This window comes from Numida meleagris, chromosome 1 (assembly GCF_002078875.1).
Source record: "Numida meleagris isolate 19003 breed g44 Domestic line chromosome 1, NumMel1.0, whole genome shotgun sequence".
NCBI classification, from domain to species: domain Eukaryota; kingdom Metazoa; phylum Chordata; class Aves; order Galliformes; family Numididae; genus Numida; species Numida meleagris.
Genome location: NC_034409.1, coordinates 750952 through 775956, shown reverse-complemented (window position 1 = coordinate 775956; position 25005 = coordinate 750952). Strand labels below are relative to the sequence as shown.

Genomic DNA, 25005 nt, shown 5'->3' with positions numbered 1-25005 from the left:
CACAGTGCCCATCCCCATCCCCATCCCCATCCCATCCGCTTGGTGTGGCCAATCCCCTCTTCTTGTGGGAAGCTTGTGGAGTGAACGCAAAAGCCTCCACACGAAGGCTGTGTGACTGGGACAGACCTCAAAGGTGCTTCCTGCTGAAAAACAGAAGTGAGAAGGACGGGGCTGGGGACAGGTTGTCTGCCCGCAGAACCACTCCTTTGGGTTGAGGCATGACGGCAAAGCAGGGGAAATGAGAGTCAGCGCTGGCTTGGCGCGTGATGGCTGACTCCATGGGTCGGGTCCTGGTGGGCGAGGAGCTGGACGTGAGCCGGTTGAGATTCCATAGTTCTGTGATCTTGAAGGACCTTTCCAACCCAGCCGTTCCGTGGTTCTGTGGCTTTGGGATGGGAGCCGTGCTGCTTGCGTGACGTGCCACCCTTGCTGTGCACGGGGATGCGTTGAGCCCTGTGCTTTTGCAGCCTTGTGCTGCTCTCCTGTGCGTGCCCCAGCAGCAGGAGCCGGGGAGCTCCTTGCTGCCTGTCTCATGGTGGGCTCATGCACGTAGGTCAGCTCAGGGTTGTGCCATTCCCTGCAGCTCTGCTGCATCCTCTGCTCTTTGCATCATTCCTAACTTCATCGCAGCAGCTCAGTGCCGTGGGCTTTCAATCCCAGCCACCTTGAGCACTCCTTACAATCACAGAACTGTTGAATGGTTGGAAGGGTCCTTAAAGATGGCAGAAGCATAGAGTGGTTGGGTTGGGAGAGTCCTTAAAGATCGCAGGAGTGGTTGTATTGAAAGGGACTTTGAGGGTCGTAGAACCATAGGATGCCTTAGGTTGGGAAAGTCCTGAAAGATCACAGAGCTGTGGGATGGTTGGGTTGGGTTGGAAGGGTCCTCGAAGATCACACAGACACAGTATGGCGGGGTTGGAAGGGTCCTTAAAGATCACAGAACCACGGAGTGGCGGCAGAACCGCATCTCCTTGCCTGCTGCCCTCATCCTGCCCAGCACCTCCACCTCTGCTCTGTTGGTTTAAAGCCATTCCCCGTGTCCCGTCGCTCTCTGCCCATGTACCAAGCCGCTCTCCTCCTGCGTGTCAGCTCCTTCAGGCACTAAGGCTGCAGTGAGGTCTCCCCGCTGCTTTCGATTCCCCAGGCAGCAGTGTCCCCACTGTCCCCAGTGTCCCCACTATCCCCGGCGTGCCAGAGCTGCCTGCCTGGGGGTTAAGGTCACTGCTTGTGGTGCGTCAGCCGAATGTTTAACTTTTTGCTTATTTAGAGTTTCCTGTACTGTGATAAGATCTCATAAACTTTCCCGATATAGGCTGACGTGAACCCCGGCCACCCGGGCCGCCCCGGCAGCGGTGACCAGGTGTCACCATCCATCCCCCCGACCTCACCAAGGGGCAGGAAGGAAGGAGCAGAGCACGGCAGCTGCACCGGTGCCCGGCACACGCACGCGTCGAGGAAGGGACGCGCTTGTGGGGCAGCCCCATAGGAGCAGCAGCGCGGTGGGAAGCGGGGATCGGGCTCCGCCGGTGGTCACCGAGCAAAGCGTGGAAGAGCTGTGGGGGATGTGGCACTTGGGGACGTGGCTTAGTGGGCATGGTGGGGGGTGGGATGGGGTTGGGCTTGGTGGTCGCAGGGGTCTTTTTCGACCTTAGTGGTTCTGTGGTTCTATGAAAGCAGGGGGTGGCTTAGTTGGTTGGGGCCAGGCTGGCTCGATACTGATGGCAGCTGATGTCAGGGTGCACTTGGCACAGGGATTTCTAAGCAATGGGGCTGAGCTGCTGGAAGGAAACTGCAGAGGAGGACCTGGGTCTCCCGATGGCCCAGAAGGCCAATGGGACCCCAGAGTGCATTGCAGAGTGTGGCCAGCAGGGCAGGGAGGTGCTCCTGCCCTCTGCTCTGCCCTGGCGGGGGGCACAGCCACAGCACTGCGCCCAGTGCAGGGCTCCCCAGTTCCAGGCAGACTGGGAACTGCTGGAGAGAGCCCAGTGTGGGGTGCAGAGATGGTGGGGGCCTGGAGCACCTCCTGATGGGGACAGGCTGAGAGTCCCGGGGCTGTGCAGCTGGAGGAGAGAAGGCTGAGGGAGTCTGAGCAGTGCTGATGGGTATCTGAAGGGTGGGGGTCAGGAGGAGGGGTGTGGCAGCAGCAGCATTGCACTGTGTCCTGGCGTCAGTGCACATTCTCTGGGCTCCCTGCATGGCCACCGGAGCTGACTTTGGGCGCAGGGTTCGACCGACGTGATTCTCAGCGCCGTTTTCCTGCTAATTTGGCACTGACCTTTCCATTTTGGTCCTTTTGGACTAAAAGTGGCATCCCTCCTGCTGCTGCCTCCTGCTAAATTCAGCTGTGGCCGCCCGGTGGTGAGTGGGGCGGTGGAGCCGGGGCTGGCTGCCGAAAATATCCCTCCTGAGGCACGCACCCCCCCACCAGGCTCCTCCTGCAGAGGTCAGGGATGTCCCTACCCTCAGCACAGGGCAGAGTTCGGGCCTTGCAGCAATGCAGATCTCCTGGCAGCAGCCATCCCTTCCGCAAGGGTTGTGCAGGAGCTGTACAGGAGCAGAGCCCCGGGGTTCTCATTGCCATCATCCGGCTCCGTGCTGCAGCAGAGTGCATAGCTCCGTAGCAAGGAGATCGTGGCCAGCACCAAAGCACTTTGTCAGCCTCACAGCCAAACCCCCATGAGCACAGTGTGGGTTACGAGGGTCTCGGTGGGGGTTTGCTGCCCCAGGAGCCACCAGCAGCGCTGGCTCCATCCCTGACATCCCCGTCTCTGTGCTCTGGGGCAGCGTGGACAGGGTGTGACTTGGGGGCTGCTCACTTTGCTGGGGTTCGACCCAGCCAGGGGAAGGCGTGGGCAGCGCCCTTTGGCAGCGGTCTGGGTTTCAGGATGTGAAGCCATGGGGCAGCTGCGAGCCCCAGGGGAGCTCAAAAAAAAACAAAAAAACCCACCGAGCAGCTTGGTTCCATTGTTCGGGGAAATGTCAAGAGCCACGCTGGAGATAAGGAGCAGAAGGAAGGAAACTTCCACGTTACACTTGGCCAGAGCGCTGCCGCACTTTTGCTTTGCTGGATGGGACACCTGCTGACAGCGAGCGTGCGAGCCGTGTGCTCACCCCATCACTGTGCCAGGGCGAGGGCAAGGGGCCGAGGTCGGTCCTGCCGTGGCCGGGCGCGCAGCTCCAGCCCCTAATCCCCTTCTTGTTCCCACAGGGAGCGGGGATGGCCAGGGACAGATCCTGCAGCGCTTCCCCGAGAAGGACTGGGAGGACAACCCCTTTCCTCAAGGCATCGAGCTGGTGAGTCTGCCACCCTCGGGACCCCTGGCTCTGAGCAGGGGGGTGAGGACCCACTCGTCCCTGCCACAGCCCCCCCCGCAAGCCCCTCTGTTGCTGCAGCTCCTCTGTGGGGGCTCGCCCTGCTGCAGGCCTGGGTGTGCTTTGCTCACATCTGCGTACCGAGGGGGGGCTGGCATCCTTTCCCCACCCTCCAGCCGCGTTCTCCCGCTGCCTTACGGCCCTTTGAGGCTGCGCCCGCTGCTGGGCCGTCGTACCCAGAAAGCGGCACACCCAGCTCGATTTGGCACCGCGTGGGTTCTTCGCAAACCGGCTTTTAACGAATCAAGGATAAGAGGATTGTTCTCCGTTTCTAAGTTTGAACAGAAGTTCTTGGAAAATCTTTCCCTGCTGCATCTCTCCCCGCTCTGGAGGACAGCAGCGTGGGCTCCGACCTCGCGAGGCTCCGTGCTCCTCTTCCCCTCCGTGGATCTTCCCTGTTTCTGGCTGAAGCACGGCGCGAAACATGAGGACAAGTGGGGTTTCAGAGGGCGCTGTGCTGCCTTGTGACCCTGATAATCTCAGGGCCTTTCTGTTTTGTGGTTCCCTCACTCTGCTGCTCCTGCTTCCAGGGGCACCCGTTCCCGCAGCCGACCCCATGCCTGCAGCACTGGGGGGTGGTGCTGCCAGGAGCCCCCCGTGCCTGGAGGGGTGTGGGGGTGTGGAAATGCCACCTGCAGCCCTTTTTGCTGCCCTGAGTGCCACAGAGGCAGCGCCTCGCTGCTCCAGGGAGGACATGCAGGATGTGCTGAGTACGGCCGTGATCTCCAAGCAGCTTTTGTGCTGGCCAGGACAGTCATGGAACTATAGAATGATAGAACGGTTGGGTTGGAAGTGACCCCCCAGCTCAGGCTGCCCAGGGCTCCATCCGTGGCCTTGGGCACCTCCAGGGATGGGGCAGCCACAGCTCTGGGCAGCAGTGCTGGGGCCGCACCGCTCAGTTATGGGTTCCTGGTGCAGAAGTGGGTGGTGCACCCGGTCCCCATCCCAGTCTGTCCTTGGTACTTCACTGCATGGAGAGCTTGACCCTGGGAGTGTGTTTCCTTAGAGCACAGAACTAGTCAGAATGGCAACCGGGCTCCCAAATTTCTAGAAAGCACAACTCGAAAGGCACCGTTTAAGTGGAAGTCGCTGGAGAACACACTTTGCCAAAAAGCAAAACAACGCTGCTGTGCCCCAGCCCTGCCCACGCCTGCACCCGGGGCTCCGCAGTGGCCGGGCAGTGCAGAGCCCATGGAGGATTCCTTTCTTACAAGGCACCAGCTCTCCAGAAGCCAGGGTCATAGAGAGATGAGGGCAGGCACTCTGAGAGGGAGGAGGTTATCTTCTGCAAATATTTACCATAATAGGGATTTCCAGCGCAGAGGAGCCAATATTTTGGATACCAACCCCACGACGGAGCTGTGCTCCCCACCAAAGGCCTTGCAGCACACGCAGAGCAGCAATCCCCGCTCCCCAGGGCCCACGGGACACGGCCACAGCTCGCCCACACAGCACAGGGCCCCATAGGGCAGTGGGGATTGCACCCATTCACAGGGGAACCACCCGGGCCCGTGGAGCAGACAGGATGGGCCAGTGCTCTGAGCTCACTGCTCAGCATTACGGGGCGCAGGGTTCAGAAAGAGGAAGCAATGCTGCGTGCCAGAGGTACGGTAACCACCTGTTTTCAGCTCATTTCCTCCTGGCTGTCAGGGCTGCCGTGCGATGGCCAGTGCTGATGTTGTGTCATGGTCACAGAATCAAAGAATCCCAGAGCCGTGGAGGCTGAAAGGGACCTGTGCAGCCCCCCCAGTGCAACCCCAACCCCCCCAGCAGTTCCCAGCAGCAGCTGCATGCAGAGCGTCCCGGTGTGCTTGGATCTCTGCAGAGAAGGAGACTCCCCCACCTCTCTGGGCAGCTGTGCCAGGGCTCTGCCACCCTCACAGCACAGAGTTCTTCCTCACATTCAGACAGAACTCCCTGTGCCCGCTGACCCTTGTCCTGGTGCTGGGCACCACTGGACAGAGCCCGGGCTCCTCCTCTGACCCCCTGTGCTGTGGGTTTGTGGCAGCAAACAGGACATCTGTCCTTGGCCACTTCCAGCCTTTCATGGCCTCCTTCAGAGCTGGCCACCGTCTCCATCATCCCACGTGTGCTGGTGCTGGAGGACCTCCACGTTGGCTGTGACTGTGTGAGGCTGATAGGACGCCCCATGCACGCCCTCCAGAGCTCCTGGAATCATAGAATTGTGGAATCGTTCAGATCGGAAAAGACCTCCAAGATCATCCAGTCCAACCGTGGACCCATTCCATTATGCCCACTGGCCGTGTCCCCAAGTGCCACATCTCCACATTCCTTCACCACCACCAGGGACAGGGACTCCCCCATTGCCCTGGGCAGCCTGTGCCAGTGCTGACCGCTCTTTCAGAGAAGAAATGCTGCCTAATATCCAACCTGACCCTCCCCTGGCACACCTTGAGGCCATCACCTCTCCTCATGCTTACCTGGAAACCGCTGGGCACTGCTGGCATTTGCAAGAGACAGCTGCCAGCGAGCTCCTGCCAGGAGCAAGCAGCTCAGTGAGCAGAGAAGATCAGAACTGGACGTGTCTCTCGGTCCCTGTCCTCGTCCCCTGCCTCCTCCAGGTGCCGTGTGGCCGCTGCACTGCAGTGCACCCAGCGGGGAGCACGATGCGCCGTCAGAGCAGCAGTGGTGAACCCTTCCTCTGTCTCACACTCACCACAATTCCAGCGCAGTTCTGGACTTTGCTATTTACTTTGTCCGAGGCAAAAAATAGATATTATTTTTCGGCTTCGTGCTTCCTTGTTGTCTGGAGGGCACTCGGGAATCGTTCCAAGGAAGAGGAAAGCTGCGCTTTTTTTCCCAAGGGTCGAATCATCCAGCCAAAAAATCCGTGGAATCTAAACCACGGCAGCCTCGTCCCGCTGGGAGCTGCTGGGTGGCTCCGAGGCGTTCCTCGGTCGTCAGAAGCCCTTCTGGGTGCGCAGCTTTTGGGCTGAAACCAAGGCAATTTGGGAGCATTGGGCCGACCCTGCTGTGAGGGGCTTGTGCGGTGCGGTCACATCGGCGCTGAATGGCTCATGCAAGGAGAGCGATGTCTGGCGTCGTAGCTTCTGCGCCTGCTCACTGAGGGCATTTCCAAACAGAAGTCTTTGTGGTTTTTCGGTGGAAGCTCCTCTGCAGACACAGGACGTGAGCACTTCTGGCTTCGGGAGCATTGCTCCTGCCCTGCAGCTGAGGACAGCCGACCCCGAGCCGGGAGCACGGTGCGTGGGTGCTGGTGCAGCTTTGGGCTGGGACCGAGAACCTTCACTGCTCCCAGTGCTGCACCAGCAAAGCGTGCTATCCCCCAGCAAGGGTTGCTGCTGGTGCTGGAGGTTGTAGGGCTGTCACAGAGTGCTGTGCCTGCTGGTTCCTCCTGCTCCGGTGTATGTGTCGGTGCAGTTCCTCCTCTGCTGCCTGTGGCCTTTGTGTGTACGTCGATCTGCAGCAGGATCATGCAGGTTTGCTTTGCACAGCGCGGGGCTTCCCATGTGTGCTCCCTCTCCTGGGTGGCTGCTGCACCCTGCTGACCAGCACAGTGCCCACTGGGCACGTCCCAACCTCAGCAATGCTGACACTGCAGCCTGGAGGCCATACAGTCACAGAATCACAGAATGGCTTGGGTTGGAAGGGACCTTCATGGAATCACAGAATGGTTCGAGTTAGAAGGACCTTCATGGAATCATGGAATGGTTTGAGTTGGAAGGGACCTTCATGGTGCCATAGAGTGGCTTGAGTTGGAAGGGACCTTCATAGGATCATAGAATCATTTGGATTGAGTTGGAAGGGACCTTCATAGAGTCACAGAATGGTTTGGGTTGGAAGGGACCTTCATGGAATGGTTGGAGTTAGAAGGACCTTCATGGATTCATAGAATGATTTGGATTGGAAGGGACCATGGAATCACAGAATGGTTTGAGTTGGAAGGGACCTTCATGGAATCATAGAATGATTTGGAGTGGAAGGGACCTTCATGGAATCACAGAACGGTTCAAGTTAGAAGGACCTTCATGGAATCATGGAATGGTTTGAGTTGGAAGGAACCTTCATGGTGCCATAGAACAGTTTGAGTTGGAAGGGGCCTTCATGGAATCATAGAATGATTTGGATTGGAAGGGACCTTCATGGTGCCATGTAACAGTTTGAGTTGGAAGGGATCTTCATAGGATGATAGAATGGTTTGGGTTGGAAGGGATCTTCATAGAATCACAGAATGATTTGGATTGGAAGGGACCTTCATGGTTTGAGTTGGAAGGACCTTCATGGAATCATGGAATGGTTTGAGTTGGAAGGGACCTTTCAGAGAAGAACTGTTTCTTAAGATCCAGCCTGACCCTCCCCAGCACAACGTGAGCCCATCCCCTCTCATCCTATTGCTGTTTGCTGGGAGCAGAGACCAACCCCCCCCCCTTCAACCTCCTTTCAGCAGTGAGAGAGCGTGCTGAGGTCTCCCTGAGCCCCCTCTGCTCCAGACTGACCCATCCCACTCCCTCAGATCGGATCACCAGGGCCTTTCATTCTCCCTGGGGATCAGCAGCTTTGTCTCCCTCTAACTGTGGAGCCTCCAGTAAGGTGCAGAGCACCACAGTTCTGCGGGACTGGTTCTGGGAACACTGCAATTATCTTCCACAGAGCTGTCCCCATCATTCAGGAAGAGCCCTGAATCATCGCTTATCCTTCCTGAAGGCATGGGACTGCGTCAGGGGAAGGCCAGGTGGGGGTTAGGGAAAGGTTCTGCACCAGGGGGCGGTGGGCATGGAACAGCCTCCCCAGGGTGGTGGACACGGCCCCAGGATGACAGAGCTCAGGGAGCGTTTGGACAGCGCTCTCAGACATAGGGTTTGGGTTTGGGTTGTCCTGCGTGGAACCCGGAGTTGGACTCTGCAATCCCTGTGGGTCCCTTCCAACTGCAGAGATTCTGTGATGGTTTGGTAGGAGGAGCTGGCTAGGTTGTGTAGCACTCAATGAGACCAAATGAGGAGTGTGACACTTGGGCCACAACAACCCCACGCAGCGCTCCAGGCTTGGGGCAGAGGGGCTGCCCCGTGCTGCACGGCAGAGGAGGTGGATGTATGTTGTAGAGCGTGTCCATGCACTCAGAGTGTGGTTACGGGGCACGGAGAGCGGCCAGAGTTTGGAGAACTGCAGTAGGTTAGAAACTGCTCCACTCAGTGAGGGCTGGAGCCGGAGTTTGGGCCAGCCCGACCCCGCTGCCCTGTTCCCAGCCTTCCTTCTGCTGAAGTCACCCTGCACTCAGAAACCGCTGCGTTTTCCTGCTCTTTCCATGGAGGTCCCGAGAACGTCGGGGAATTTTCCAGCGCTCGCCAGCCCAGTGGCGGATGCTGAGAAGGGGAAGGGCAGGAAAATCCCTTGAGATTTGGAAGCCACGTGAGGAGTTCTGGGGCTGGAATTACCCACGGGCCCTTGGGAAGCCCCCAGGAAGCAGCGAAGCGCTGCAGGGCCGCGTTGGCAGCGCGAGGGGTGCCACCTCCCGGAGCATCGCGCCGTGCTGTGGGCTGGGTTAACTCGACTCCCCGAGGCTGGCGCGGGGCTGCGCTTGGGATTTAAGAGAAATAAGGTTGCAATCACACCGCTGCTTTAGCCCTCCCCCAGCCCTACACTTCCAGCAGCGATGGATGGGCACGGGGCAATGCGTGGCCCCGGCCCCACCGCTGACCCCGTTCCCTGCCCTGTCTCACAGTTCTGCCAGCCCAGCGGTTGGCAGCTGTTCACCGAGAGGAACCCCCCCACCTTCTTCGTGGCCGTGCTGACCGACATCAACTCGGAGCGGCACTACTGCGCCTGCTTCACCTTCTGGGAGGCCGTGGAGAGCGCGCAGGTACAGCGGGCACGGGGCTGTGGAGGGGGCCAGGGGCTGCTCCGGGTGTCCCCTTTGGTGGAAGAACCCGGGATTTGGGATCGGGAAGGGTGTGTGTCCCTGAGCTGGGGCTGATCTCTGTGTCTCCGCAGCCTCAAAGCCACCCCAGGAATGGAGAGGAGGAGGAAGAGGAGTCGACGTCTCCCGTCCAACCGGCGCAGCTCTTTGCTCCCAAGAGCCTTGTGCTGGTGTCACGTCTGGACCACGCCGAGGTGTTCAGGGTGAGTGCACGGGGCAAGGGGAGGCAGAGAGCAGCCCCAGCACAGAGCGGGCAGTGCTGGGAGCAGCTGGGAGCCCAGCACGGGGCCAGCTCCGTGCCCAACACCGCAGAACGGCACCACCACCCAATTCTGTGAATGCAACACCCGTGAAGAACAGCCCGTTCCTTTGGGGACCTTTTTCTTTGCCACCTTTGTTTTCTTCAAACTCGCTGCGTTATGGGGCTGTGACAGCTGTGGGAGGGCACGGGCTGCTCGCAGGTGGCACCTGCTGCCTTGCACCACTGCTCGTGGTCCAAGGGATCCAAAGCAGGAGTCCATCTGGCACGTACTGCAGGCTCGCCGCTAACCTGGGTGCTGGGTGAGCACCCCGACTGGAGGGGGACGTCTCCATCATGCTTCTTCCCATCCTTGTTTCCCTCCCACTGTGGGGTATTACTTCTGGGCAGCTGCCCTGGGCGTGGAGCTCTTGCTTTCAGCCTGCCTCAGCATGGGGTGTTCCATCAGGGCATTCAGCCACCACCAGAGTGGGAACGACTGTCAGTGAACAGTGTTGCCCCATTCTTCAGCCTAGAGCTGTTACAAACAAGCATCAGGCTTCACAGGATGCCCCATCCTTCAGCCTAAAGCTGCAAACTTTGGGCTTTGCAGAATGCCAAAGGGACATCCCATAGGGGCGGCTGCTCCCACCCCAGCTCAGGCACTGGGAGCTGGAGCAGCGTGCCAAGGAGCACATCCAGGTGGGGGCTGGAGATGAGAGAATCATAGAACTATTCAGGTTGGAAAAGACCTCTAGGATCATCGAGTCCAATCCCAACCCAGCCCCACTGTGCCCACTGAGTTGGAGGGGACCTTCCTAGTCCCACTCCCTGCAGTGAGCAGGGACCCCCACACCTCAGAACCCCGTCCCCTGAGCGTGGCTGTCTGCAGGGACGGGGCAGCACCACCTCTCTGGGCAAACCTCAGTGCCTCACTGCTCTCAGCACAAAGACCTTGCTCCTTAGATCCAGTCTAAATCCCCCCTCTTTCCGTCCCTGGGCCCCTGTTTGTGGCCCTGCCCTGGATGCGCTCCACCAGCTCCATATCTCTCCTGTGCTGAGCACTCCCCATGTGGATGCAGTGCTCCAGGTGAGGTCTCCCAGCGCAGAGCAGAGGGGCAGATCCCCTCCCTGGCCCTGCTGGCCGCGCTGCTGTGGATGCACCCAGGGTGTGGTTGGCTTTCTGGGCTGTGAGGGCACGGTGCTGTCTCATGGTGCTGCCCTACCTGTCCCCCCACGCAGGGCCTTTTTGGCAGGGCTGTGCTCCATCCCTCCATCCTAAAGCTCATACTGATGCTGGGGGTTACAGGGAGGTGTCTGAACATAAGTTGGGCCTATGTTGGCTGATAGGTGGTTGTTTGTTCCCTGCACGGCGATGGTTTGCAGCTCGTGTTACCTCACCAGCGCAGGACACTTGGGTTCAGTGGGCACGGTGGGGATGGGTTGGGGTCAGACTGGGGCATCTCAGAGGTTTTTTCCTGAACCTGAATGATTGTGTGATGCTGTGATTCCTTGCTGATGCTGGGAGATGGTTTGAAGAGAAAAAACAGAAGGTGCCTTGAGGACAGATTCCTCAAATTCCTGATTGATCCAGGTGTTCCTGCAGCTGACCCGTGTCCCAGAGGACGTGCTGCTGGACACTGCCCCGTGATGCATCCTGTGCTGGAGCCGATGCTGGCTCCCAGTGCAGAGGGATCAGTGCCCAGCCCTCAGGGAGAAACGGGGCTGCTTCCTTCCTGTCCTGTGTTTGAGGCTTTGAGTGAGACCTGGCGCAGACCTGCAGGGCCCAGCAGTGCTGGAGGAGTGCCCCTCTGCTCACGCTGACCCGATGGGGATGGCAGGGAGGGTCGGTGCTGCTGTGTGGAGGCAAACAGAGTGCATGCTGCGTGCCCCATCCCTGCTGGGAAGGGCTCAGGAGGAGAGGTCGGAGGGAAGACCTCGAGCACTGCACTCAGGAGCCGTGGGCTGTGCTCCTGCCTGGGGACAGGCGCTGGGCAGGGTGGTGCTGCTGGGGGCCAGGAGGCGACCGCTTCCTGCAGCGATGCTCAGCTGCTCTGTGCTTCCCTCTTGCAGAACAGCCTGGGCTTGATCTACACCATCTACGTGGACGGGCTGAGCGTGTCCCTGGAGAATGTCATTGGGAACCTGCTGACGTGCACCATCCCCATCACTGGTGGAGCCCAGGTGGGTGCCCCCCAACTTCCCTGCACTGCCTCGACCCCGGCCCTGTGGCGTGGGGCAGGGCCATGCTGCGTGGCTGCGTTCTGCTCCTGCCTGCCTGCCCCGCCTGCAGGCAGCAGCTCACTGCACCGGCTGCTGGGGGGCTGCTGCAGGCTCTGCTGTCGGCAAGGCCTGGCTCGTGCAGGCAGCACCTTCCCGAGTGCCGCAGAGCAGAACAACACAGCTCCATCAGCTGGAGCAGCTCAGCTCCTGGGGTGGCTGAGAGCACCTCGCCGTGGGTCAGCAGCTTTGTCCCGGCCCCCCTGCTCCCCGCAGAAGCTGCGTAGATCAGTTGATGCTGTGCAAACCCCTGCTGTGCTCCGTGGTCTCTCTGCTTTGGAGGGGTCTCGCTGCTCTGCTCGAGCCCATCCGAGCGCACAGAGCGCTGCTCCGCATCGGCGGGTGCAGGACATGCGTGCCAGCTCCAGGGATGCTGGCCAAGCAGAGCCCACGCTTGCTGGTTGGACAGCCTGCCTTGCCCCCAGCTCCTGCCAGCTGCTATCCCTGTAACAGAGAAACGTAGTGATGTGAAATAGTGCCCGAGTAATTAGTGGCTTACACGGGTTTATTAGTGATGTTGAAGTAAACCGTCTCCTCCTCTGGCGAGCGATATTGCTAGTTGATTTGGAATTGTGGTAAACATCGTATTTAACCAGCTCCCTTTTGCAAATTAAATTGAGATCTGAAACCATTCCAAGGCATGTCCTAGCTATCTCCGTGGATTTGGCCACTGTACTCCTCTAATGGAACCACAGAATCACTGAGGTTGGAGAAGACCTCTAAGATGGTCTCTTCCAACCTCCCGCCCATCCCCGCCGTGCCTGCTGCCCGTGTGTGTCCCTTTGGAAAAACAACACAGAAGAAAAATGCTGAGGCCAGAGCTGGCTTCACATCGCACCCCCCCGGGTCTCAGTGCTCTTTCAAAGCGAATCGTGACGGTTCTATTCTTCCTTTCATGCCTGCTGTCCCGAGTTTTGAGCACAGTCCTGGATAGGAAGAACATTTGGGGCACAGAGAAATTGATGAAACTTTGGCCGTGTCTTCTGAGCACTGGGAACTAATGGCATGTGTTATGGTGTTCAAGTAGTCCTAAAACAGAGGAGCAGAACCGAGTGAGCTCCCATCCGAAAGACATTTATGCTTTTTCACACCCCTCTGTCCAAACTCCCCAGGCTTTCTGAGCGTTAAACATTAAAGCAGCACAGCAGACGAGTTCTCACTTAGATATCAAACCTGGCTCTTGGAAAATAAGGCACAAGATGAGGTTGGTAGCTTCTGGTTCTGGTGAGGAGCTCCTGCTCCAGGAGAGCAGCAGGTGGGTGAGTGATGGAGATGGGAGAAGTGGGCAGCGCCCAGGCAGATCTTCTCACAGGAAACATTTGAAGGCAGCAGCACAGCCCCCCGGAGCTGTTCAGCCACGCTGGCACTTGGAAAGCAGCTGTGGATGTGGCACGCATCCTTGCACTCAGCCAAAGGCAGCGCCCGATTCCCCAGCACCCGGGGGAAGGAGCCCGGCAGCACCGCGGCTCCGTGCCTGCAGGCAGAGGCTCTCCCCACCGCCGAGCCCTGGGACCCTGAGGGGGGGTTGTGCTCCCCATCCCCATGCAGGCTCTTGGTTTGGGCGCTTTGTGCCGGGCGCAGGTGATGCGCTCGGGCTGACCGGAGCGGTGCCGGCCCTGGGGCTGGGCTGCCAGTCACACCATTGAAGAAGCAGGTGAGCCGTGCCAGGCTGGGTGCGGGCACCCAACAACATCCTCCCCCAGATCTGGTTCCTCCCAGCTGGAGCCCGCCCGCAGCAGGAGGAAGGCAGTGAGCTGTGCTTCGGGCACTGCCATTTGTCACCTCCCTGTTCTGCCAGGATCCGTCTGTGCCACGGGGACGCACAGCACGCTGCGGGGAGGACGCTGCGTCGGTGGCACTCCCCTCCCTGTGCTTTCCCTCTTGCTCCCGCTGTGTCCGAACGCTCTTTCTCAGTGTGGTGGTGGCTGCTTTGCTTTGCCTTGTGTGCACCTCTCCTCCTCCGAGAGCGCTGCTTCCCGCTTCGTGCCTTTGTCTCCCCTCGTCCGGCTGCGTTTGTGCCTTTCTAACCGACTGTGCTATCTTTGTCTGTCTCTATCTCAGCCTGACGCGGACGACGAAGCAGTGGTACGCACACCTTTTCTTTCTGGGGTCTGTGTCCTCGTTAGCCCCCTCTCTTCCTCCTGTCAAAGGGTCGTGCAAGCAGCTCAGGTGCTGCCGCATCCACGGGGCTGATTCTTGCCCCATGGCATTGCCTCCCCATGGTTAGGAGACCCGGCTTGCTGCTCGGGTACAGCTCAGGGTGCTGGCTCTGCCCGGCCAGAAGCCTTTTGGGAGCAGCCCCCTGGGCCCACGGGGCTGAGCAGGGAGATGGGGCACGTGGCCAAACCTACTGCAGAGCAGCGCGGCCCCGGAGAGGCGCTCATTGAGCCGGTGCTGCCCTCGTGTCTCTGGAGAGAGGCCGGGGACCTGCAGGCATCCCAGTGCTGTGGTTTGGAGAAAAATTGCCCTAGAGAAGAAGAGATGAGGCCGTGCCCGCTGTGCCCCAGCCCTGTACCAGGGGCACGCAGCACCTGGGCTGCTCCTCGGACACTGTGGTCCTGGGTCCGTCAGGGCTTGTGCTGGCCCCTCGCTGGGTGCCACCTCGTCACCTCCCACGTTCTCTTGCAGCGGACGATCTCGCTGGGCGCAGGGGACAGGCAGGTGATCCAGACGCCCATCAACGACTCGCTTCCCGTCAGCAGCTGCAGTGTGGCTCTGCTCTTCCGGCAGCTCGGTGAGACTTCTCCCCACGCCTCCTTCCCTGTGGGTCCAGTGCCAAAAGCAGCCCAGGGCTGTCAGCTCAGAGCTCGGCTCCAACTGCACAGCATTGGAGAGAGATCCCCAGGCTGTGCCCTCCTGCACGGGATGGGATGGGAGCAGCAGTGCACCAGCAGTGAGCAGGGGCAGAGGTGGTAGAATCACTGAATCACAGCGTGACCTGGGTTGAAAGGAACCTAATAGATCACTGAGCCGTAGAGTAGTTGAGTGGAAAGGGTCCTTGTAGATCATAGGATCATAGAATGGTTGGGTTGGAAGAGAGCTTATAGATCATTGAGCCATGGAATGGTTGGGTTGGAAGGGACCTTATAGGTCACAGAACCATAGAGTAGTTGGGTTGGAAGGGTCTTTATAGATCATAGGATCGTAGAAAGGTTGGGTTGGAAGGGACCTTCTACATGATAGAGCCATAGAGTGGTTGGGTGGAAAAGGACCTTATAGATTATGGGATCATAGAATGGTTGGATTGGAAGGGGCCTTATAGATCATGGAGCCATGGAGTGGTTGGGTTGGAAGGGACCCCTCAGCCCCCCCATGCCGTGGGCTGGGTGCTCCCCCCCCACAGCTCAGACTGCCCAGGGCCCCATCCATGGCCTCAGGCATCTCCAGGGATGGGGCAGCCACAGCTCTGGGCAGGAGTGCCAGGGCCACACCACCACTGGGTTAAAGATTTCCCCACATCTGACCCCAATTTCCCCTATTCCAGTGTAAAGCCATTCCACCGTGTCCCATCGCTCTGTGTCCATGCCCTCCTCCTCTTCTTTGTCAGCTCCTTCAGGCACTGAGGGCTACAGTGAGGTCTCCCCAGAGGTCTCCTCTCCAGCTGCCCATGTCCTCATGCCTCTGCTGGGAGGCCTTGCAGCCTCGCTGAGCTCCCGAGTGCTTTTCCAAGGGATGGGGCTCCATGGGTGCCCCCCTGGAGGGTGTCAGCTCCTCTTCTGTGCAGAATGCAGAGATGAGGAGCGGGGTGTGAGAGTCTGTGCTGGAGCACAGGAGGGGAACCCCCTTTCTGAGCGTTACTCTCTCCTTTTTCCCCAGGCATCACCAATGTGCTGTACCTTTTCTGCGCGGCGCTCACTGAGCACAAGATCCTGTTTCTCTCCAGCAGCTACCAGCGGCTCACCGATGCCTGCCGGGCTCTCCTTGCACTTATGTTCCCCCTCAAGTACAGGTGAGAGAAAAGCCTCAAACCCCAGACTGAGCTGGGGCACTACCTGGGCTGTCGACCACCCCTTTCTCCATAATTAGCCGGGCAGTAATTATCTGCACTGTACTCATTGCTGGTGCAGGGCAGTCGCAGCAACGCGGGCACTGTGAAGGGTGCACGTGGCTGCTCTCAGAGCTCCTTCCCTGCAGCCCTCTCTGTGTGCCACTGCACATCTCGCAGAATCATTGAGCCGTAGAGTGGCTGGGTTGGAAGGGACCTTACAGATCATAGAGCCACTGAGTGATAGAATGGTGGGGTTGGAAGGGTACACTGGTGACTAGGGGAGCGCTGTGGGCACGGTGCTGGGCTGTGCTTCCCCCGGAGGGCAGGGGACAGGGGCATTGTGCCCGGCAGGGCTTGGCTGGCTGCAGCGATGCTCTGCTCTTGTTGCAGTTTCACGTATGTACCCATCCTGCCTGCGCAGCTCCTGGAGGTACTGAGCACGCCGACACCCTTCATTATCGGAGTCCACTCCATCTTCCAGTCGGAGACACAGGAGCTGGTGAGACCCCGTGAGCTGGCAGCAGGGGAAGCAGCAGGATCACAGAACCCCAGAGCCACGGGGGCTGGAAGGGACCCTCTGCAGCCCCTCCAGTGCAACCCCCCAAGCAGTTCCCTGCAGCAGCTGCATGCAGAGCATCCCAGCGGGTTGGGATCTCTGCAGAGAAGGAGATTCCCCACCTCTCTGGGCAGCTGTGCCAGGGCTCTGCCACCGTCACAGCACACAGCTCTTCCTCACGCTCACACACAACTCCCTGGGCTCCAGTCTGTGCCCGCTGACCCTTGTCCTGGCACTGGGCACCACTGGACAGAGCCCAGCCCCCTCCTCCTGACCCCTGCCCTTCAGATACCCATCAGCACTGCTCAGACCCCCTCAGCCTTCTCTTCCCCAGCTGCACAGCTCCGGGGCTCTCAGCCTGTCCCCATCAGGAGGTGCTCCAGGCCCCCACCATCTCTACATCCTGCACTGGGCTTTCTCCAGCAGTTCCCAGTCAGCCTGGAACTGGGGAGCCCCGCACTAGGTGCAGTGCTGTGCCTGTGCCCTCTCCTAGGGCAGAGCAGAGGTCAGGAGCACCTCCCTGCCCTGCTGGCCACGCTCTGTGCAGCGCACCCCAGGGTCCCATTGGCCTTCTGGGCCACCAGAGCACACTGCTGGCTCATGGTCAGCCTGCTGCCCACCAGGACCCCCAGGTCTTTCTCTGCAGAGCTCTTTTGCAGCAGCTCAGCCCCAAACCTGTCCTGCTGCGAGCAGCCACATCCCAAGCCCTGCTTGAGGCAGCAGCCAGGCTCTCAGCTCATGCTCATGGTGCCATGCTGGCTGCCAGCTTGGGCTGTGGTCCAGACAGCCACGTGGGGCTGGCTGGGGCTGCTCCACCTGGATCCAATCTCCATTCTACACTGCAGTGGCTGGGTTAACTGAGGGTTTGATTTTGAAGCTCAGCTGGCAGCACTGGTCCAAGAGGCTGTGTTGGCACTTCAGCCTGACAGACTTCAGTGTAGAAACTGAATGTAATCAAAGCATAATGAGCCTGGTCTAAACTGAAACAAGCTTTTGTGCAACCTTCTGAGCAAACTGAACGGTGCCGTTCTGGTGAAGCAGGACGGCGTCTGTGCTGGGGCTGGTGTCAGTGTGTTCCCTGTGAGGTCTCACCCAGCTTGTGGTCTCCATTGCAGCCAGTGATGGGAACCCCTTACAGTTCATGTAATGCAAGTGTTTGCATATTTAATGGATAAGAGAAAATAGCTGCTGAGGGCTGGAATGCTTGAGCTTGCAGTGGGCAGAGAGGAGACAGACTGGTGTTCCCCCACGTTCCCCTCTCCTTGGCTGGGTTATTTCCCTGTTAGCTCGCCATTGCCAGCAGGAGGTGGTGGGCAGTGGCTTGGCCTCGTCTCATGCCTGTCTCACCCCTTCCAGCTGGACGTCGTTATAGCAGACCTGGATGGGGGCACAGTGAACGTCCCTGAGTGTGTGCACATCTCCCTGCTCCCTGAGCCTCTCCTGCAGCAGACCCGTGAAGCCCTCTCCATGGTAAGTGCCACAGCTGGGCTCTCCCAGCAGTTCCCTGCCTGTCTTAAACTGGGAAGCTCAGCACTGGGCACAGTGCTCCAGCTGTGCCCTCCCCAGGGCAGAGCAGAAGGGCAGGAGCACCTCCCTGCCCTGCTGGCCGCACTCTGTGCAGTGCACCCCGGGGTCCCATTGGCCTTCTGGGCCACCAGGGCACACTGCTGGCTCATGGTCACCCTACTGGCCATGATGGTCTCTGATACATGGCTGTGCTGGAGGGTTCATCTGCCAAAGGTTTCTGGGAATCAGGTGGCTGGATTCCAGCCCTTGGGCAGGAAGCAGCTGCAGCCCTGGAGCTTCTTTGCTGGCTGTGAGTGCGTTCCCAGGCTGCTGGCCCTGCAGAGCGGGTGCCTGGACAGTGCAGCCAAACAGCAGCTGGAGAGAATCAGAACCATAGAATCGTAGAATGGTTGGTGGGAAGAGACTGCGAAGGCCCCCCCCAGCCCCACTGCTGCCATGGGCTGGGTGCCCCCCACCAGCTCAGGCTGCCCAGGGCCCCATCCGTGGCCTCAGGCACCCCCAGGGATGGGGCACCCATGCTACTCTCAGGGCAGGCTGTGTCAGGGCCTCAGCACTCTGTGCCAGGCAGCCCCTGGCATGGCAGAAGTCTTTCCCATAGCTGTGGATTGCTGTCAGACTGTCCCTGGGCCCCTCAGAACTCATCTGTGGGTCCTGCTGAGCTTTTGGGAAATGCATTCGTGTTTCCCAACTGTGAGTACAGATCCTTACGGCCTGAGTGTGCCTTGTGCCCTGTCTGCAGGTCTTGGACCCAGAGCTGGAGGTGGCAGATCTGGCATTCCCCCCTTCTACAATTTCTGCTTCATCTCTCAAAATGCAGGTGGGTGAAACGGGGCCCTGAGGAGCAGAGAGCCCGGGCACGAGGCTGCCATCTTTGCTGGGCACCCAGCACCTGCTCTGGGATGGGGACTTCACAAGTGGCCGCAGGGCTACGAGAGCTCCTTCCTGCATGCATGTGGTCTCAGGGATGCTGGGAAGGGGAGAGCACTGGGGAACTATCTACCACCTCCTCTATTCCTTGGAAGCTCCTCGAGTTTCCTGCCCTGCACTGCAGAGGCTGATCCTGACACGTGGTTGGGATCCCTTTGCCCCGTGAGCCCTTTGTCCTTCTGACCGCCCTGTCCACCCTTCTGTGCAGGACAAGGAGATCCGAGCTGTCTTCCTCCGCTTGTTTGCACAGCTGCTGCAGGGCTATCGCTGGTGTCTGCACATCATCCGCATCCATCCTGAGCCGGTCATCCGCTTCCACAAGGTACGGCTGGGACGTGGGCATGGGCCTGGCCCTGCTCCCAGCCATGGTGCTGAGCCGGGGCAGAGCAGTGGGAAGGGGCCAGCACAGAGCAGGGACACACTCCTGCAGCTTCTCCGCTCCAAGGCCTCATGGCCACACTGCAGATCAGCTCTTCACACTGCCCTGGGATGACTCTTTTTGAAGCGGGTTGCACTGAGGTCAGGGGGAGTTAATGCTTGGAAAGGGTTGCACAAAACTGGCTGTGTCTGGGAGTGAAGTCCTGTGCTTCCAGCAGGTGACTTCTGCACCACTGCCAGGTCCACCTGCATCCCTTGTTTGTCCTCGAGTGTCCCAAGGCCCTGTGGGTCAGATGCCATTTCCCTGTTTATGCCCGAGCGCAGCGCAGCTGGAGCTGTGTGTCTCCCGGCCTGGGCCGTGGGGACAGGAAACAAGACTCAGGGAGAGGAAGCAGCAGCGCCTTGGGGCTGTTGGCAAAGCCAAGGCAGGAGAGGGGGAAAACATGGGAGGTGTTGGGGTTCTGTGGAGGAGCCCTTACACAGCAGAAGGCAATGGGAGCAGAGGGACGCGAGCTCAGCGTGACCACGGCATCAGCTCCTGTCCTGCATTGTGGCACCCACGCAGCACTGATGGCACCGTGCTTCCCTCTTGCAGGCAGCCTTCCTCGGGCAGAGGGGGCTGACGGAGGATGACTTCCTCACCAAGGTGCTGGAGGGCATGGCCTTCGCTGGCTTCGTGACCGAGCGGGGCGCCCCGTACCGCTCCATCGACCTGTTCGATGAGGTGAGAGCTCCTCCGGGGCTGGGGGCTGCTGAGGATGGGGCTGGGGGCTGCTGGGGATGGAGGCTGCTGGGGATGGAGCCAGGGAATTGTAGGATGCTGGATCCTGCCCAGCAGGCAGCTGCTCTTCTCACCCGTCTCTTCTTCCAGCTTGTTGCTTACGAAGTGAAGCGCATGCGTGCAGAAGAGGGGAACAAGCAGAAAATATTGCGGCACATCAAGGAGCTGGCGGAGAAGCTTTACAAAAATGTGAGTGCAGGAGGGGAACCTGCTCTGATGGGAGGGCTGGGAGAAGCTGGCTGAGATCCCACGTCCATCTGTCCACCCTCCATTTATGTTACCATAACGTGCTGGAAGCAATCCCACAGCACTCAGTACACTGTAAAGGAAACTGCTGCTGGACCCCAGGGTGTCTGCCTGGCCTCAGCCTCTCCCGTGCTTCCTGAATGGAGGTGTTCCTGTTTTTGGTGGTCTGGGCATCAGGGCCTTCCTTCCCTTGTTCTGGAGCAGCTGCTGCACGTGCTGCCTGGCCCAGGATGGGCCAGCAGGGGCCTGGAAGCAGAGCAGTGCCTGCAGTGCCCTTGGCCATCCCAGTCCTGAGCTCCTGAGGGCTTTTTGCTCTTTGCTGTGCTCTCAGCGCACTGTCCTCGCTGCTCCTGAGAGCACAGTGCAATGGTGCTGTGAGCAGACACCCTGCCCTCAGCACTGTGAGATTCTGGGGACTGCAAAGCGAGGCTGGGAGAGGAGAGAAGCAGAGGCTTCTGAGAGATGCCCCTGAGAGGCTGCGGGAGGACGCACGACTTCCACGGGGCTGAAAAGAAACTGTTTTTGCTGTGCCAGGAGAACCCATACCCCGCCGTGACCATGCACAAGGTGCAGAAGCCCACGGAAGGCTGTCACCTGCGCCTGCACCAGAAACCCTTCCCCCGTCTGGATGAGGGCACGGTGCAGTGGATCATCGACCAGGCCACAGCCAAGCTGCAGACGGCCCCTCCAGCTGTGAAGGCGGAGAAGAAGTGCATGGTGCCCTCGGGTCCCCCCATCGGTACGTGTGCGTCGTGCCCTGAGGAGCCCAGCGTGTGAGGGAGGAGCTTCACTGCAGCATCCCCAGCTCCAGGGGGGCTGTGCTCGTGTTTATGGTGCAGCACATCAGAGGGTCCCACGCAGGCAACATCAGAGAATCACAGAATTGCAGACCTCTGCTGAACAGAGCCCAGCCCCCTCCTCCTGACCCCCACCCTTCAGATACCATCAGCACTGCTCAGACCCCCTCAAGCCTTCTCTCCACCAGCTGCACAGCCCCGGGGCTCTCAGCCTGTCCCCATCAGGAGGTGCTCCAGGCCCCCACCATCTCTGTACCACCCACTGGGCTCTCTCCAGCAGTTCTCAGTCAGCCTGGAACTGGGGAGCCCCACACTGGGTGCAGTGCTGTGGCTGTGCCCCATCCTAGGGCAGAGCAGAGGTCAGGAGCACCTCCCTGTCCTGCTGGCCACGCTCTGCAATGCACCCTGGGCTCCCATTGGTCTTCTGGGCCACCAGAGCACACTGCTGGCTCGTGGTCAACGTGTGGTTGACCATTGGTCAGCCTGTTGGCCACCAGGACCCCCAAGTCCTTCTCTGCAGAGCGCCTTTGCAGCAGCTCAGCCCCAACCTGTCCCCATTCACCTCTCCCCTCTGGCTGCTCAGAGGTCCCTCAGCTCCCATCAGCCAGCACGAGGGGACAGCTGAAGTCCCTTCAGTGTCCTCCCACTGCGCCGTCCATGCAGAGCATCGGGGCACCCATTCCTCCACCCCCTGGGCTGAGACCCCTGCCCTGCCTGAACTGCGTCGTTTCTCTCTCCAGCTGCCATCATGGAGCGTAACGGCAACGCCCTGGCCAACAGCGCCCGCCGCCTGGAGGTGGTTCGGAACTGCATCTCCTATGTCTTCGAGAACAAGATGTTAGAAGCCAAAAAGGTGAGGAGGGCTCCCGAGGAGCAGACAGCCAGCAGCTGGTGGTGAGGGTTCTTTGCTTCTCCTCCATGGCATTGCTCGCCTGCATCCAAATCTCTGCCAGGCAGCTCTGTTCCCATGCCCACGTGTTCTCTGAGCGCTGTTCCTCTACGTCCCTGGGCTTGTGGCTGCTCACCCCACTGCAGCAGCATCGCCCGGGGGGTTTGTCCTGTGGAGGTGGCTGAGCCCGGAGCTCAGGGGCTGTGCTGCAGCTGCCCAGATGCTGTGGGACATACTGCTTTGTGCCAGTGTGTGACAGCCAACACAGCCAGAGCAGGGTATCCCTCCTGCACCTCTCCTTAGGGGCTGACCCTGACGTCAGGAGCTCATCCGGGCCTCATCTTTCCCTGCAGTTATTCCCTGCTGTGCTGCGTGCCATGAAAGGCCGAGCTGCCCGGCACTGCCTGACCCAGGAGCTGAACCTGCACGTGCAGCAGAACCGCGCCGTGCTGGACCACCAGCAGTTCGACTTCATCGTCCGCATGATGAACTGCTGCTTGCAGGTAGGGAAGGAGAGCGTCACCCAGTGTGGGAGACAGCGTGGGGCAGGGGTGGGAGCAGACCTGGGCATCCTGCAGTGGATGGATCCTCCTGTAAGCTCGGCTCTTTTCCCCAGGACTGCACGGCCATGGACGAGCATGGGATTGCAGCTGCGCTCCTGCCGCTGGTCACCGCTTTCTGCCGAGTGAGTATCTGCAGTGTCCTGGTGTCTGGTGCAGCCCTCGCAGCCTCAGAACTCCTCGGAGGCTGCAGAGACTGGGTTAGGGGCAGATTGTCCCCTCGGTGCTTCTTGGAGCACGGAATCCTGCCCAGTAGCTTCCAGCCACACACGAGCTTGGCCAAGCTGAAACACCTGGGGAAAAGCTGCTTAGAACTGGGGATGCTCTCTTGTATCTGGGCCAAGATCACAGAATCATCTAGGTTAGAAAAACCCTTCTGTATTATCAAGTCCAACCACCAAGCTGACCTTCCAAGTCCCATCACGAAACCATGTCCCTTAGAGCTCATGTCTGCACATCCCTTGAATGTCTGCAGGGATGGGGACTCCACCACAGCCCCGAGCAGCCCATTGCAATGCTTGGTAAGATTCTGCCTCCCAAAAAGCATCTGTAGCATGAGGCTCTGCTGGGCCCAGGGTAGGTGCTGAGCAAACCTGAGAAGTGTTTGCAAGGACTGCTTGGAGGAGCTGTGGTGCTGGTGTCCCTCCTGCCTGTCCAAGGGCACGCTGCCTTTCCCAGCAGCAGGAGAGAGCAAGGACGAGCTGGACAGGAGAGGCTGGCACAAGGGCCACGTTCAGATAAAACTCTTCTATCTATCTTCTGCTTCCTCAGAAACTGAGCCCAGGCATCACGCAGTTTGCCTACAGCTGCGTGCAGGAGCACGTGGTGTGGACCAACATCCAGTTCTGGGAAGCTATGTTCTACAGTGACGTGCAGAACCACATCCGAGCCTTGTACCTGGACAGCAACGAGGAGAACCACGTGGACGAGGTGAGGCGGTGGCAGCAGGGTTCCTGCAGAGCAGCTGCACGGGGGCAGCTCTCCCCTTAGGTCCATGGGATGGGTGGGATGCTGCAAGCAGCCCGAGGGACTGCATCCTGGTGCTGGGAGAGCCCTGTGGGAGCAGGACGTGAAGGCTGGCAGCTCTCCTGTCCATGCAGACCCCTGACATTCCTTCCACCTCCTTCAGGAGAGCACAGAGGAGCCCCAGGAAGCCAGGTCTGCCCTCGAGATAGCATCAGAGCAGCTGAGGCTGTGGCCCACCATGAGCCGAGAGAAGCAGCAGGAGCTGATCCAAAAGGAGGAGAGCACAGTTTTCAGCCAGGCCATCCACTACGCCAACCGCATGAGCTACCTGCTGCTGCCTCTCGACACCAGCAAGAACCGCCTGCTGCGCAGCTCCGGGCTGGGGGATGTGGAGAGCGTCAGCAACAGCTTTGTCACCAACAGGTCAGGAGGGCTGGAGGGCAGCAGGGGGAGCGGAGCAGCCCAGTCTGGGGAGTGGGGCTCCTTGGAGCATCCAGATTATTTGGCCTCGAGTCGGGATTGGTGAAGGTCGCACTGCCCAGGGCGGGATGGGAAGCTCCTTTGGGTTTGGGTTCATCTCAAGAGTGGGAGCTCCCTTGAGCTCTGCCCCTCCTGCTCTGGGTTATGGCAGTGAGAGGTGCACTCTGAGCCAACTGCTCTCTCCTGCATGGCAGCATCGCTGGCAGCGTGGCCGAGAGCTACGACACGGAAAGTGGATTCGAGGACGCCGAGAGCTCTGACGTGGCCAACTACGTGGTGCGGTTCATCAACCGCTTCGTGGACAAAGTCTGCACGGAGAGCGGCGTCACCAACGAGCACCTGAAGGGGCTGCACGTCATGATCCCTGGTAATGGGCCCCGCAGCGCTGCTGGGGGTGGGCGGCCATGTGGTTCCACCGGGGGTTGTAATTGGAGGGCTATGCAGGGAAGGGCTCTGGAAGAGGCAGTGGGGATGCCAAGAGGTGGAGCCCGGGTGGTTTGTGGGAGAGCTCGTGGTCTCTGACCACATGTTTGTCCACAGATATCGTGCAGATGCACATAGAGACACTGGATGCCGTGCACAGGGAGAGCAAGAGGCTTCCTCCCATCCAGAAGGTACTGACCTGACGTGCGGCGGTTTGGGGGGAAGGTTCTGGTGCTGTTCTTCCAGTCTGCAGGGGCTTAAACTCCTCACTTTACACCCCTGTAGCCAAAGCTGCTGCGCCCCAACCTGTTGGTGGGTGAGGAGTGCGTGATGGAGGGGCTGCGCGTGTACCTCATGCCCGACGGGCGGGAGGAGGCCGCCGGGGGGAATATCGGTGGTCCACCTCTCCTCCCTGCGGAAGGAGCCATCTTCCTCACCACGTACCGCATCATCTTCAAAGGCACTCCCACAGACCCCCTGGGTAAGGGTCATGCGTGCACCGCGTCTTCTGTCTTCATGGGCTGGTGGTGTCTGGGGAGGAGGTGGCCAGAAGCTGTCCTGGGGCAGTGGCTGCAGCTCACCTTGCTGCAGGAGTCACCTCTGAGGGCCTTGGGAGCAAGACCACAGCTCCGGCCGGGGGCTTTGGGGTCCTTTCCAACCCAACTGTTCTATGGCTCTGTCATCTATAAGGACCCATCCAA

General features: G+C 59.7%; 1 protein-coding gene across 1 annotated transcript in view; it reads left to right on the top strand.

Moving 5' to 3' along the window:
• The window catches only part of SBF1 (SET binding factor 1), a 45721-nt gene continuing 20982 nt past the window's right edge, over positions 267–25005 (top strand). The window contains exons 1-22 of the mRNA XM_021384430.1: positions 267–311; positions 3088–3294; positions 9074–9211; positions 9343–9471; positions 11580–11690; positions 14415–14520; positions 15603–15735; positions 16165–16273; positions 17687–17800; positions 18597–18674; positions 18993–19106; positions 19758–19886; positions 20034–20132; positions 20724–20928; positions 21727–21839; positions 22229–22378; positions 22492–22560; positions 23207–23365; positions 23565–23824; positions 24076–24248; positions 24422–24495; positions 24590–24785. Of these exons, the coding sequence (XP_021240105.1) occupies positions 267–311; positions 3088–3294; positions 9074–9211; positions 9343–9471; positions 11580–11690; positions 14415–14520; positions 15603–15735; positions 16165–16273; positions 17687–17800; positions 18597–18674; positions 18993–19106; positions 19758–19886; positions 20034–20132; positions 20724–20928; positions 21727–21839; positions 22229–22378; positions 22492–22560; positions 23207–23365; positions 23565–23824; positions 24076–24248; positions 24422–24495; positions 24590–24785 (2911 nt within the window). The remainder of the gene's footprint in view (positions 312–3087; positions 3295–9073; positions 9212–9342; positions 9472–11579; positions 11691–14414; positions 14521–15602; positions 15736–16164; positions 16274–17686; positions 17801–18596; positions 18675–18992; positions 19107–19757; positions 19887–20033; positions 20133–20723; positions 20929–21726; positions 21840–22228; positions 22379–22491; positions 22561–23206; positions 23366–23564; positions 23825–24075; positions 24249–24421; positions 24496–24589; positions 24786–25005) is intronic.